Consider the following 11,322-nt stretch of genomic DNA (forward strand, 5'->3'; position numbering starts at 1 on the left):
CAAAAAATCAGCATGCAATCCACTAATGACGTCAATTTGCTTTGATTGAAGCATGGAATCAAAAGAGAAGCGCACTGCAGATAGGAAAGAAATAGAGCAAACAGCTACCGACGACATTACAGTAGAAGAAAACAAAGATATATGCGAAAAACAATACAAAGATGCTTGTGCAACTTATCATACGTACCTAGAAGATGCTGAAATGCATTGTTCTCTCTCTTATTTATAGGAGCCGAGACATACATGCTGAAATGCATTGTTCTCTCTCTTTTTTTATAGGAACACATACGTAATTTGGTTACAATTACGAATTTTAATGCTGGTTAGTCAATTCTAGCAGAATAAAAGAATAGGTTTCATGCTATCCTGCGAATTGCTGAATCAATATCGATATATGAGCAGGCTCACACAACTTGTAAATTAAGCTAAGGGGTAGATCCTAAATATACTGTTTTTTTTTTTTTTTGCTTTAGCACATGTGTCTTCCCGTCCTCTTCACCTTTTGAGGAATATGGTACGCAGGGTTTGCTTAAGAACATGACAAAATCAACGTCGACCGAGAGAATTTGGCTGCTGCATATTACCTTCTGATAATTATTGTAGGCAAACCAGCATAGGCTGTACAACAAATATATACATGCAGAAATGTGGGCTCTTGGAAAGACCATAGTATAGAATGTCTGGCCACCCAGTAGCTTTATATTTTCAAGATACTCTTAACAACAAACTGACATAATACATGTAGGTTTAGACCAGCAAGCATAATATCATCAGGAACTCATCATTTTCTTACCACCCCATGTCTATCTCCAGCGTATCCTCGTCTTTCCAACAAAGGAAAACATCCTTTGTAAGTGTCAGCGGAGCCTTCTCCAAATTGTCATCAATGAAGCAATTCAGGACAGATCTGGGCAACCCAGTGGAGACTTCGCTGACAATGAAGCTCGAGTAGCTGATCAAGTTCTCAAAGGCACCTCCTGCAGACCTGCACAACCATGTTGACATTTAGTGTTGGAAATATGCCCTAGAGGCAATAATAAAAGGATTATTATTATATTTCCTTGTTCATGATAATTGTCTTTTATTCATGCTATAATTGTGTTATCCGGAAATCGTAATACATGTGTGAATAACAGACACCAACATGTCCCTAGTAAGCCTCTAGTTGACTAGCTCGTTGATCAACAGATAGTCATGGTTTCCTGACTATGGACATTGGATGTCATTGATAACGAGATCACATCATTAGGAGAATGATGTGATGGACAAGACCCAATCCTAAACATAGCACAAGATCGTATAGTTCGTTTGCTAGAGTTTTCCAATGTCAAGTATCTTTTCCTTAGACCATGAGATCGTGTAACTCCCGGACACCGTAGGAGTGCTTTGGGTGTACCAAACGTCACAACGTAACTGGGTGACCATAAAGGTATACTATGGGTATCTCCGAAAGTGTCTGTTGGGTTGACATGGATCAAGACTGGGATTTGTCACTCCGTACGACGGAGAGGTATCACAGGGCCCACTCGGTAATGCATCATCATTATGAGCTCAAAGTGACTAAGTGTCTAGTCATGGGATCATGCATTACGGTACGAGTAAAGTGACTTGCCGGTAACGAGATTGAACGAGGTATTGGGATACCGACGATCGAATCTCGGGCAAGTAACATACGGATTGACAAAGGGAATTGTATACGGGGTTGCTTGAATCCTCGACATCGTGGTTCATCCGATGAGATCATCGAGGAGCATGTGGGAGCCAACATGGGTATCCAGATCCTGCTGTTGGTTATTAACCGGAGAGCAATCTCGGTCATGTCTACATGTCTCCCGAACCCGTAGGGTCTACACACTTAAGGTTCGGTGACGCTAGGGTTGTAGGGATATGTATATGCAGTAACCCGAATGTTGTTCGGAGTCCCAGATGAGATCCCAGACGTCACGAGGAGTTCCAGAATGGTCCGGAGGTAAAGAATTATATATAGGAAGTGCTATTTCGGCCATCGGGACAAGTTTCGGGGTCACCGATATTGTACCGGGACCACCGGAAGGGTCCCGGGGGTCCACCGGGTGGGGCCACCTATCCCGGAGGGCCCCATGGGTGAAGTGGGAAGGGATCCAGCCCAAAGTGGGCTGGGGCGCCACTTCCCCTAGGGCCCATGCGCCTAGGGTGGGGGAAACCCTAAAGGGGGCGCCCCCTTGCTTGGGGGGCAAGCCCCCCACCCCTTGGCCGCCGCCCCCCTAGGAGATTGCATTTCCTAGGGCCGGCGCCCCCCTAGGCCCCCTATATATAGTGGGGGGAGGGAGGGCCTCTCATCCCACGCCTTTGGTGCCTTCCTCTCCCTCTCCAACACCCCTCCTCCTCCATAGAGCTTGGCGAAGCCCTGACGGAGTACTGCAGCTCCATCACCACCACGTCGTCGTGCTGCTGCTGGAGCCATCTTCCTCAACCTCTCCTTCCCCCTTGCTGGATCAAGAAGAAGGAGACGTTACGCTGACCGTACGTGTGTTGAACACGGAGGTGCCGTCCGTTCGGCGCTAGGATCTCCGGTGATTTGGATCACGTCGAGTATGACTTCCTCATCCCCGTTCTTTGAACGCTTCCGCGCGTGATCTACAAAGGTATGTAGATGCAATCCAATCACTCGTTGCTAGATGAACTCATAGATGGATCTTGGTGAAACCGTAGGAAAATTTTTGTTTTCTGCAACGTTCCCCAACAGTGGCATCATGAGCTAGGTCTATGCGTAGTTCTTCTTGCGCGAGTAGAACACAATTTGTTGTGGGCTTAGATGTTGTCAACTTTCTTGCCGCTACTAGTCTTATCTTGCTTCAACGGTATTGTGGGACGAAGCGGCCCGGACCAACCTTACACATACGCTTACGTGAGACCGGTTCCACCGACTAACATGCACTAGTTGCATAAGGTGGCTGGTGGCTGTCTGTCTCTCCTACTTTAGTTGGAGCGGATTCGATGAAAAGGGTCCTTATGGAGGGTAAATAGAAGTTGAAAATCACGTTGTGGCTTTCATGTAGGTAAGAAAACGTTCTTGCTAGAACCCTATTGCAGTCATGTAAAACTTGCAACAACAATTAGAGGACGTCTAACTTGTTTTTGCAGCAAGTGTTTTGTGATGTGATATGGCCAAATTTGTGATGAATGATGAATGATATATATGTGATGTATGAGATGTTCATGCTATTGTAATAGGAATCACGACTTGCATGTCGATGAGTATGACAACCGGCAGGAGCCATAGGAGTTGTCTTTATTTTTTGTATAACCTGCGTGTCATTGAGAAACGCCATGTAAATTACTTTACTTTATTGCTAAACGCGTTAGCCATATTATTAGAAGTAATAGTTGGCGAGCAACTTCATGGAGACACGATGATGGAGATCATGGTGTCATGCCGGTGACAAGATGATCATGGAACCCCAAGATGGAGATCAAAGGAGCTATGTGACATTGGCCATATCATGTCACTTTTATTATTTGATTGCATGTGATGTTTATCATGTTTTTGCATCTTGTTTACTTAGAACGACGGTAGTAAATAAGATGATCCCTCATAATAATTTCAAGAAAGTGTTCCCCCTAACTGTGCACCGTTGCGACAGTTCGTTGTTTCGAAGCAACACGTGATGATCGGGTGTGATAGATTCTAACGTTCACATACAACGGGTGTAAGACAGATTTACACATGCAAACACTTAGGTTGACTTGACGAGCCTAGCATGTACAGACATGGCCTTGGAACACAGAAGACCGAAAGGTCGAGCATGAGTTGTATAGAAGATACGATCAACATGAAGATGTTCACCGATGTTGACTAGTCCGTCTCACGTGATGATCGGACACGGCCTAGTTAACTCGGATCATGTTATACTTAGATGACAGGAGGGATGTCTATCTAAGTGGGAGTTCATTGAATAATTTGATTAGATGAACTTAATTATCATGAACTTAGTCTAAAAATTTACAATATGTCTTGTAGATCAAATGGCCAACGTAGTCCTCAACTTCAACGTGTTCCTAGAGAAAACCAAGCTGAAAGACGATGGCAGCAACTACACGGACTGGGTCCGGAACCTGAGGATCATCCTCATAGCTGCCAAGAAAGATTATGTCCTACAAGCACCGCTGGGTGACGCACCTGTTCTCCCTGCAGAACAAGACGTTATGAATGCTTGGCAGGCACGTACCGATGACTACTCTCTCGTTCAGTGCGGCATGCTTTACAGCTTAGAGCCGGGGCTCCAAAAACGTTTTGAGAGACACGGAGCATATGAGATGTTCGAAGAGCTGAAAATGGTTTTCCAAGCTCATGCCTGGGTCGAGAGATATCAAGTCTCCGACAAGTTCTTCAGCTGTAAGATGGAGGAAAATAGTTCTGTCAGTGAGCACATACTCACTATGTCTGGGTTGCATAACCGCTTGACTCAGCTGGGAGTTAATCTCCCGGATGACGCGGTCATTGACAGAATCCTTCAGTCGCTTCCACCGAACTACAAGAGCTTTGTGATGAACTTCAATATGCAGGGGATGGAAAAGACCATTCCTGAAGTATTTGCTATGCTGAAATCAGTAGAGGTAGAAGTCAAGAAGGAACATCAAGTGTTGATGGTCAATAAAACCACTAAGTTCAAGAAGGGCAAGGGTAAAAAGAACTTCAAGAAGGACGGCAAGGGAGTTGCCGCGCCCGGCAAGCAAGCTGCCGGGAAGAAGCCAAAGAATGGACCCAAGCCCGAGACTGAGTGCTTTTATTGCAAGGAAAGTGGTCACTGGAAGCGGAACTGCCCCAAATACTTAGCGGACAAGAAGGCCGGTAAAACAAAAGGTATATGTGATATACATGTAATTGATGTGTACCTTACCAGTACTCGTAGTAGCTCCTGGGTATTTAATACCGGTGCAGTTGCTCACATTTGTAACTCAAAGCAGGAGCTTCGGAATAAGCGGAGACTGGCGAAGGACGAGGTGACGATGCGCGTCGGGAATGGTTCCAAGGTCGATGTGATCGTCGTCGGCACGCTACCTCTACATTTACCTACGGGATTAGTTTTGAACCTCAATAATTATTATTTAGTGCCAAGTTTGAGCATGAACATTGTATCAGGATCTCGTTTAATACGAGATGGCTACTCATTTAAATCCGAGAATAATGGTTGTTCTATTTATATGAGAGATATGTTTTATGGTCTTGCTCCGATGGTGAATGGTTTATTCTTAATGAATCTCGAGCGTATTGCTACACATATTCATAATGTGAGTACCAAAAGATGTAAGGTTGATAATGATAGTCCCACATACTTGTGGCACTGCCGCCTTGGTCACATAGGTGTCAAACGCATGAAGAAGCTCCATGCAGATGGACTTTTAGAGTCTCTTGATTACGAATCATTTGACACGTGCGAACCATGCCTCATGGGTAAAATGACCAAGACTCCGTTCTCAGGAACAATGGAGCGAGCAACCAACTTATTAGAAATCATACATACTGATGTGTGCGGTCCAATGAGTGTTGAGGCTCGCGGTGGCTATCGTTATGTTCTCACCCTCACTGATGACTTGAGTAGATATGGGTATATCTATTTGATGAAACACAAGTCTGAGACCTTTGAGAAGTTCAAGGAATTTCAGAGTGAGGTTGAAAATCAATGTGACAGGAAAATCAAGTTCCTACGATCAAATCGTGGAGGAGAATACTTGAGTCACGAATTTGGCACACACTTAAGAAAATGTGGAATAGTTTCACAACTCACGCCGCCTGGAACACCTCAGCGTAATGGTGTGTCCGAACATCGTAATCGCACTCTATTAGATATGGTGCAATCTATGATGTCTCTTACCGATTTACCTCTATCTTTTTGGGGCTATGCTTTAGAGACTGCCGCATTCACTTTAAATAGGGCTCCGTCGAAATCCGTTGAGACGACACCGTATGAATTATGGTTTGGAAAGAAACCTAAGCTGTCGTTTCTAAAAGTTTGGGGATGCGATGCTTATGTCAAGAAACTTCAACCTGAAAAGCTCGAACCCAAGTCGGAAAAATGCGTCTTCATAGGATACCCTAAGGAAACTATTGGGTATACCTTCTACCTCAGATCTGAAGGCAAGATCTTTGTTGCCAAGAATGGATCCTTTCTAGAGAAAGAGTTTCTCTCGAAAGAAGGAAGTGGGAGGAAAGTAGAACTTGATGAAGTATTACCTCTTGAACCGGAAAAGGGCGCAACTCAAGAAAATGTTCCTGAGGTGCCTGCACCGAATAGAGAGGAAGTTGATGATAATGATCAAGACACTTCTGATCAAGCTCCTACTGAAATTTGTAGGTCCATAAGGACACGTTCCGCACCAAAGTGGTACGGCAACCCTGTCTTGGAAATCATGTTGTTAGACAACGGTGAACCTTCGAACTATGAAGAAGCGATGGCGGGCCCGGATTCCGACAAATGGCTGGAAGCCATGAAATCCGAGATAGGATCCATGTATGAAAATGAAGTATGGACTTTGACTGACTTGCCCGTTGAGCGGCGAGCCATAGAAAATAAATGGATCTTTAAGAAGAAGACAGACGCGGATGGTAATGTGACCATCTATAAAGCTCGGCTTGTCGCTAAGGTTATCGACAAGTTCAAGGGGTTGACTAGGACGAGACTTTCTCACCGGTAGCGAAGCTGAAGTCCGTCCGAATCATGTTAGCAATTTCCGCATTCTATGATTATGAGATATGGCAAATGGACGTCAAAACGGCATTCCTTAATGGTTTCCTTAAGGAAGAATTGTATATGATGCAGCCGGAAGGTTTTGTCGATCCTAAGAATGCTGACAAGGTGTGCAAGCTCCAACGCTCGATCTATGGGCTGGTGCAAGCATCTCGGAGTTAGAACATTCGCTTTGATGAGATGATCAAAGCGTTTGGGTTTACACAGACTTATGGAGAAGCCTGCGTTTACAAGAAAGTGAGTGGGAGCTCTGTAGCATTTCTCATATTATATGTAGATGACATACTTTTGATGGGAAATGATATAGAACTCTTGGACAGCATTAAGGCCTACTTGAATAAGAGTTTTTCAACGAAGGACCTTGGAGAAGCTGCTTATATATTGGGCATCAAGATCTATAGAGATAGATCGAGACGCCTCATAGGTCTTTCACAAAGCACATACCTTGATAAGATATTGAAGAAGTTCATTATGGATCAGTCTAAGAAGGGGTTCTTACCTGTGTTACAAGGTGTGAAATTGAGCTCAGCTCAATGTCCGACCACGGCAGAAGATATAGAAGAGATGAGTGTCATCCCCTATGCCTCAGCCATAGGTTCTATTATGTATGCCATGCTGTGTACCAGACCTGATGTAAACCTTGCCGTAAGTTTGGTAGGAAGGTACCAAAGTAATCCCGGCAAGGAACACTGGACAGCGGTCAAGAATATCCTGAAGTACCTGAAAAGGACTAAGGAAATGTTTCTCGTTTATGGAGGTGACGAAGAGCTCGTCGTAAAGGGTTACGTCGATGCTAGCTTCGACACAGATCTGGATGACTCTAAGTCACAAACCGGATACGTGTATATTTTGAATGGTGGGGCAGTAAGCTGGTGCAGTTGCAAGCAGAGCGTCGTGGCGGGATCTACATGTGAAGCGAAGTACATGGCAGCCTCGGAGGCAGCACATGAAGAAATTTGGGTGAAGGAGTTCATCACCGACCTAGGAGTCATACCCAATGCGTCGGGGCCGATCAAGCTCTTCTGTGACAACACTGGAGCTATTGCACTTGCCAAGGAGCCCAGGTTTCACAAGAAGACAAGGCACATCAAGCGTCGCTTCAACTCCATTCGTGAAAATGTTCAAGATGGAGACATAGATATTTGTAAAGTACATACGGACCTGAATGTAGCAGATCCGTTGACTAAACCTCTCCCTAGAGCAAAACATGATCAACACCAGAATTCCATGGGTGTTCAATTCATCACAATGTAACTAGATTATTGACTCTAGTGCAAGTGGGAGACTGTTGGGAATATGCCCTAGAGGCAATAATAAAAGGATTATTATTATATTTCCTTGTTCGTGATAATTGTCTTTTATTCATGCTATAATTGTGTTATCCGGAAATCATAATACATGTGTGAATAACAGACACCAACATGTCCCTAGTAAGCCTCTAGTTGACTAGCTTGTTGATCAACAGATAGTCATGGTTTCCTGACTATGGACATTGGATGTCATTGATAACGAGATCACATCATTAGGAGAATGATGTGATGGACAAGACCCAATCCTAAACATAGCACAAGATCGTATAGTTCGTTTGCTAGAGTTTTCCAATGTCAAGTATCTTTTCCTTAGACCATGAGATCGTGTAACTCCCGGACACCGTAGGAGTGCTTTGGGTGTACCAAACGTCACAACGTAACTGGGTGACCATAAAGGTATACTACGGGTATCTCCGAAAGTGTCTGTTGGGTTGACACGGATCAAGACTGGGATTTGTCACTTCGTATGACGGAGAGGTATCACATGGCCCACTCGGTAATGCATCATCATTATGAGCTCAAAGTGACCAAGTGTCTGGTCACGGGATCATGCATTACTGTACGAGTAAAGTGACTTGCCCGTAACAAGATTGAACGAGGTATTGGGATACCGACGATCGAATCTCGGGCAAGTAACATACCGATTGACAAAGGGAATTGTATACGGGGTTGCTTGAATCCTCGACATCGTGGTTCATCCGATGAGATCATCGAGGAGCATGTGGGAGCCAACATGGGTATCAAGATCCCGCTGTTGGTTATTGACCGGAGAGCAATCTCGGCCATGTCTACATGTCTCCCGAACCCGTAGGGTCTACACACTTAAGGTTCGGTGATGCTAGGGTTGTAGGGATATGTATATGCAGTAACCCGAATGTTGTTCGGAGTCTCAGATGAGATCCCGGACGTCATGCGGAGTTCCTGAATGGTCCGGAGGTAAAGAATAATATATAGGAAGTGCTATTTCGGCCATCGGGACAAGTTTCGGGGTCACCGGTATTGTACTGGGACCACCGGAAGGGTCCCGGGGGTCCACCGGGTGGGGCCACCTATCCCAGAGGGCCCCATGGGCTGAAGTGGGAAGGGATCCAGCCCAAAGTGGGCTGGGGAGCCACTTCCCCTAGGGCCCATGCGCCTAGGGTGGGGGAAACCCTAAAGGGGGCGCCCCCTTGCTTGGGGGGCAAGCCCCCCCACCCGTTGGCCGCCTCCCCCCTAGGAGATTGCATCTCCTAGGGCCGGCGCCCCCCCCTAGGCCCCCTATATAGTGGGGGGAGGGAGGGCATCTCATCCCACGCCATTGGTGCCTCCCTCTCCCTCTCCAACACCCCTCCTCCTCCATAGAGCTTGGCGAAGCCCTGACGGAGTACTGCAGCTCCACCACCACCACGCCGTCGTGCTGCTGCTGGAGCCATCTTCCTCAACCTCTCCTTCCCCCTTGCTGGATCAAGAAGAAGGAGACGTTACGCTGACCGTACGTGTGTTGAACGCGGAGGTGCCGTCCGTTCGGCGCTAGGATCTCCGGTGATTTGGATCACGTCGAGTACAACTTCCTCATCCCCGTTCTTTGAACGCTTCCGCGCGTGATCTACAAAGGTATGTAGATGCAATCCAATCACTCGTTGCTAGATGAACTCATAGATGGATCTTGGTGAAACCGTAGGAAAATTTTTGTTTTCTGCAACGTTCCCCAACATTTAGTTTCTCACCCTAGCTCCCAGCAAGGCTGTGACTGTAGAAGCTAGTTTTTTTTAAACGGAGGCATAAGCATAAGTTGTGAATCTAGAAGATAGTTTTGATTCTTACAACGACAACATTTAATTAGAAAACTAATGCATGTAAAACTAAGGTTGTATTCAAAGTGGTGACATGTTACTTCTTCATAAATATCCGCCGATAAAAGTATTTTAGTAACACAATTGAGTTGAACACATCGTAAATGGAAATAACACAAACTTTAGGCAAAGTAATTACTACAGTTCCTTTGAAATCAAGGACAGAAGAAACACAATAGACGATAACACGAGAAAAGTAATCGTTATTTTTGTTTTAACACTACCGATACACTATAAGATGTTAAGAGTTTTGAGAATCAACATAAGTACTTCACTTTTCTCAGGAACATGTGCAATAAGGAGAGCAAAAATATCCAATAGGAAGGAGTTATAGAGCACACAATTCATGCCCAAACAGTCCTAGTCCAGTAACTCAGACAACCATTAATGGTTTCAACCAATAAAACCAACACATCATAATTCCTGAAACTCCTCGGGGTGCATGCTGAAGGAAATATGCCCTAGAGGCAATAATAAAGTTATTATTTATTTCCTTATATCACGATAAATGTTTATTAACCGGAAACATAATACATGTGTGAATACATAGACAAACAGAGTGTCACTAGTATGCCTCTACTTGACTAGCTCGTTAATCAAAGATGGTTAAGTTTCCTAACCATAGACAAAGAAGTTATCATTTGATTAACGAGATCACATCATTAGTTGAATGATCTGATTGACATGGCCCATTCCATTAGCTTAGCACCCGATCATTTAGTATGTTGCTATTGCTTTCTTCATGACTTATACATGTTCCTATGACTATGACATTATGCAACTCCCGTTTGCCGGAGGAACACTTTGTATGCTACCAAACGTCACAACGTAACTGGGTGATTATAAAGGAGCTCTACAGGTGTCTCCAAAGGTACATGTTGGGTTGGCGTATTTCGAGATTAGGATTTGTCACTCTGATTGTTGGAGAGGTATCTCTGGGCCCTCTCGGTAATGCACATCACATAAGCCTTGCAAGCATTACAACTAATATGTTAGTTGTGAGATGATGTATTACGGAACGAGTAAAGAGACTTGCCGGTAATGAGATTGAACTAGGTATTGGATACCGACGATCGAATCTCGGGCAAGTAACATACCGATGACAAAGGGAACAACGTATGTTGTTATGCGGTCTGACCGATAAAGATCTTCGTAGAATATGTAGGAGCCAATATGGGCATCCAGGTCCCGCTATTGGTTATTGACCGGAGACGTGTCTCGGTCATGTCTACATTGTTCTCGAACCGTAGGGTCCGCACGCTTAAAGTTACGATGACAGTTATTATGAGTTTATGCATTTTTGATGTACCGAAATTTGTTCGGAGTCCCGGATGTGATCACGGACATGACGAGAAGTCTTGAAATGGTCGATACATAAAGATTGATATATTGGACGGCTATATTCGGACACCGGAATTGTTCCGGGTGATTTCGGAGAAAACCGGAGTGCCG

The 11,322-nt window shown here is 44.8% G+C and overlaps 1 protein-coding gene across 1 annotated transcript in view; it reads right to left on the reverse strand.

Annotated features, from left to right (window-relative positions):
• Positions 1-554: 554 nt before the first annotated feature.
• The window catches only part of LOC119358771, a 12,831-nt gene continuing 2,063 nt past the window's right edge, over positions 555-11,322 (reverse strand). The window contains exon 3 of the mRNA XM_037625192.1: positions 555-985. Coding sequence (XP_037481089.1) covers positions 790-985 — 196 coding nt within the window. The 3' untranslated portion in view covers positions 555-789. The remainder of the gene's footprint in view (positions 986-11,322) is intronic.

Source organism: Triticum dicoccoides, chromosome 1A (assembly GCF_002162155.2).
Source record: "Triticum dicoccoides isolate Atlit2015 ecotype Zavitan chromosome 1A, WEW_v2.0, whole genome shotgun sequence".
In the NCBI taxonomy this organism is placed as follows: Eukaryota; Viridiplantae; Streptophyta; class Magnoliopsida; order Poales; family Poaceae; genus Triticum; species Triticum dicoccoides.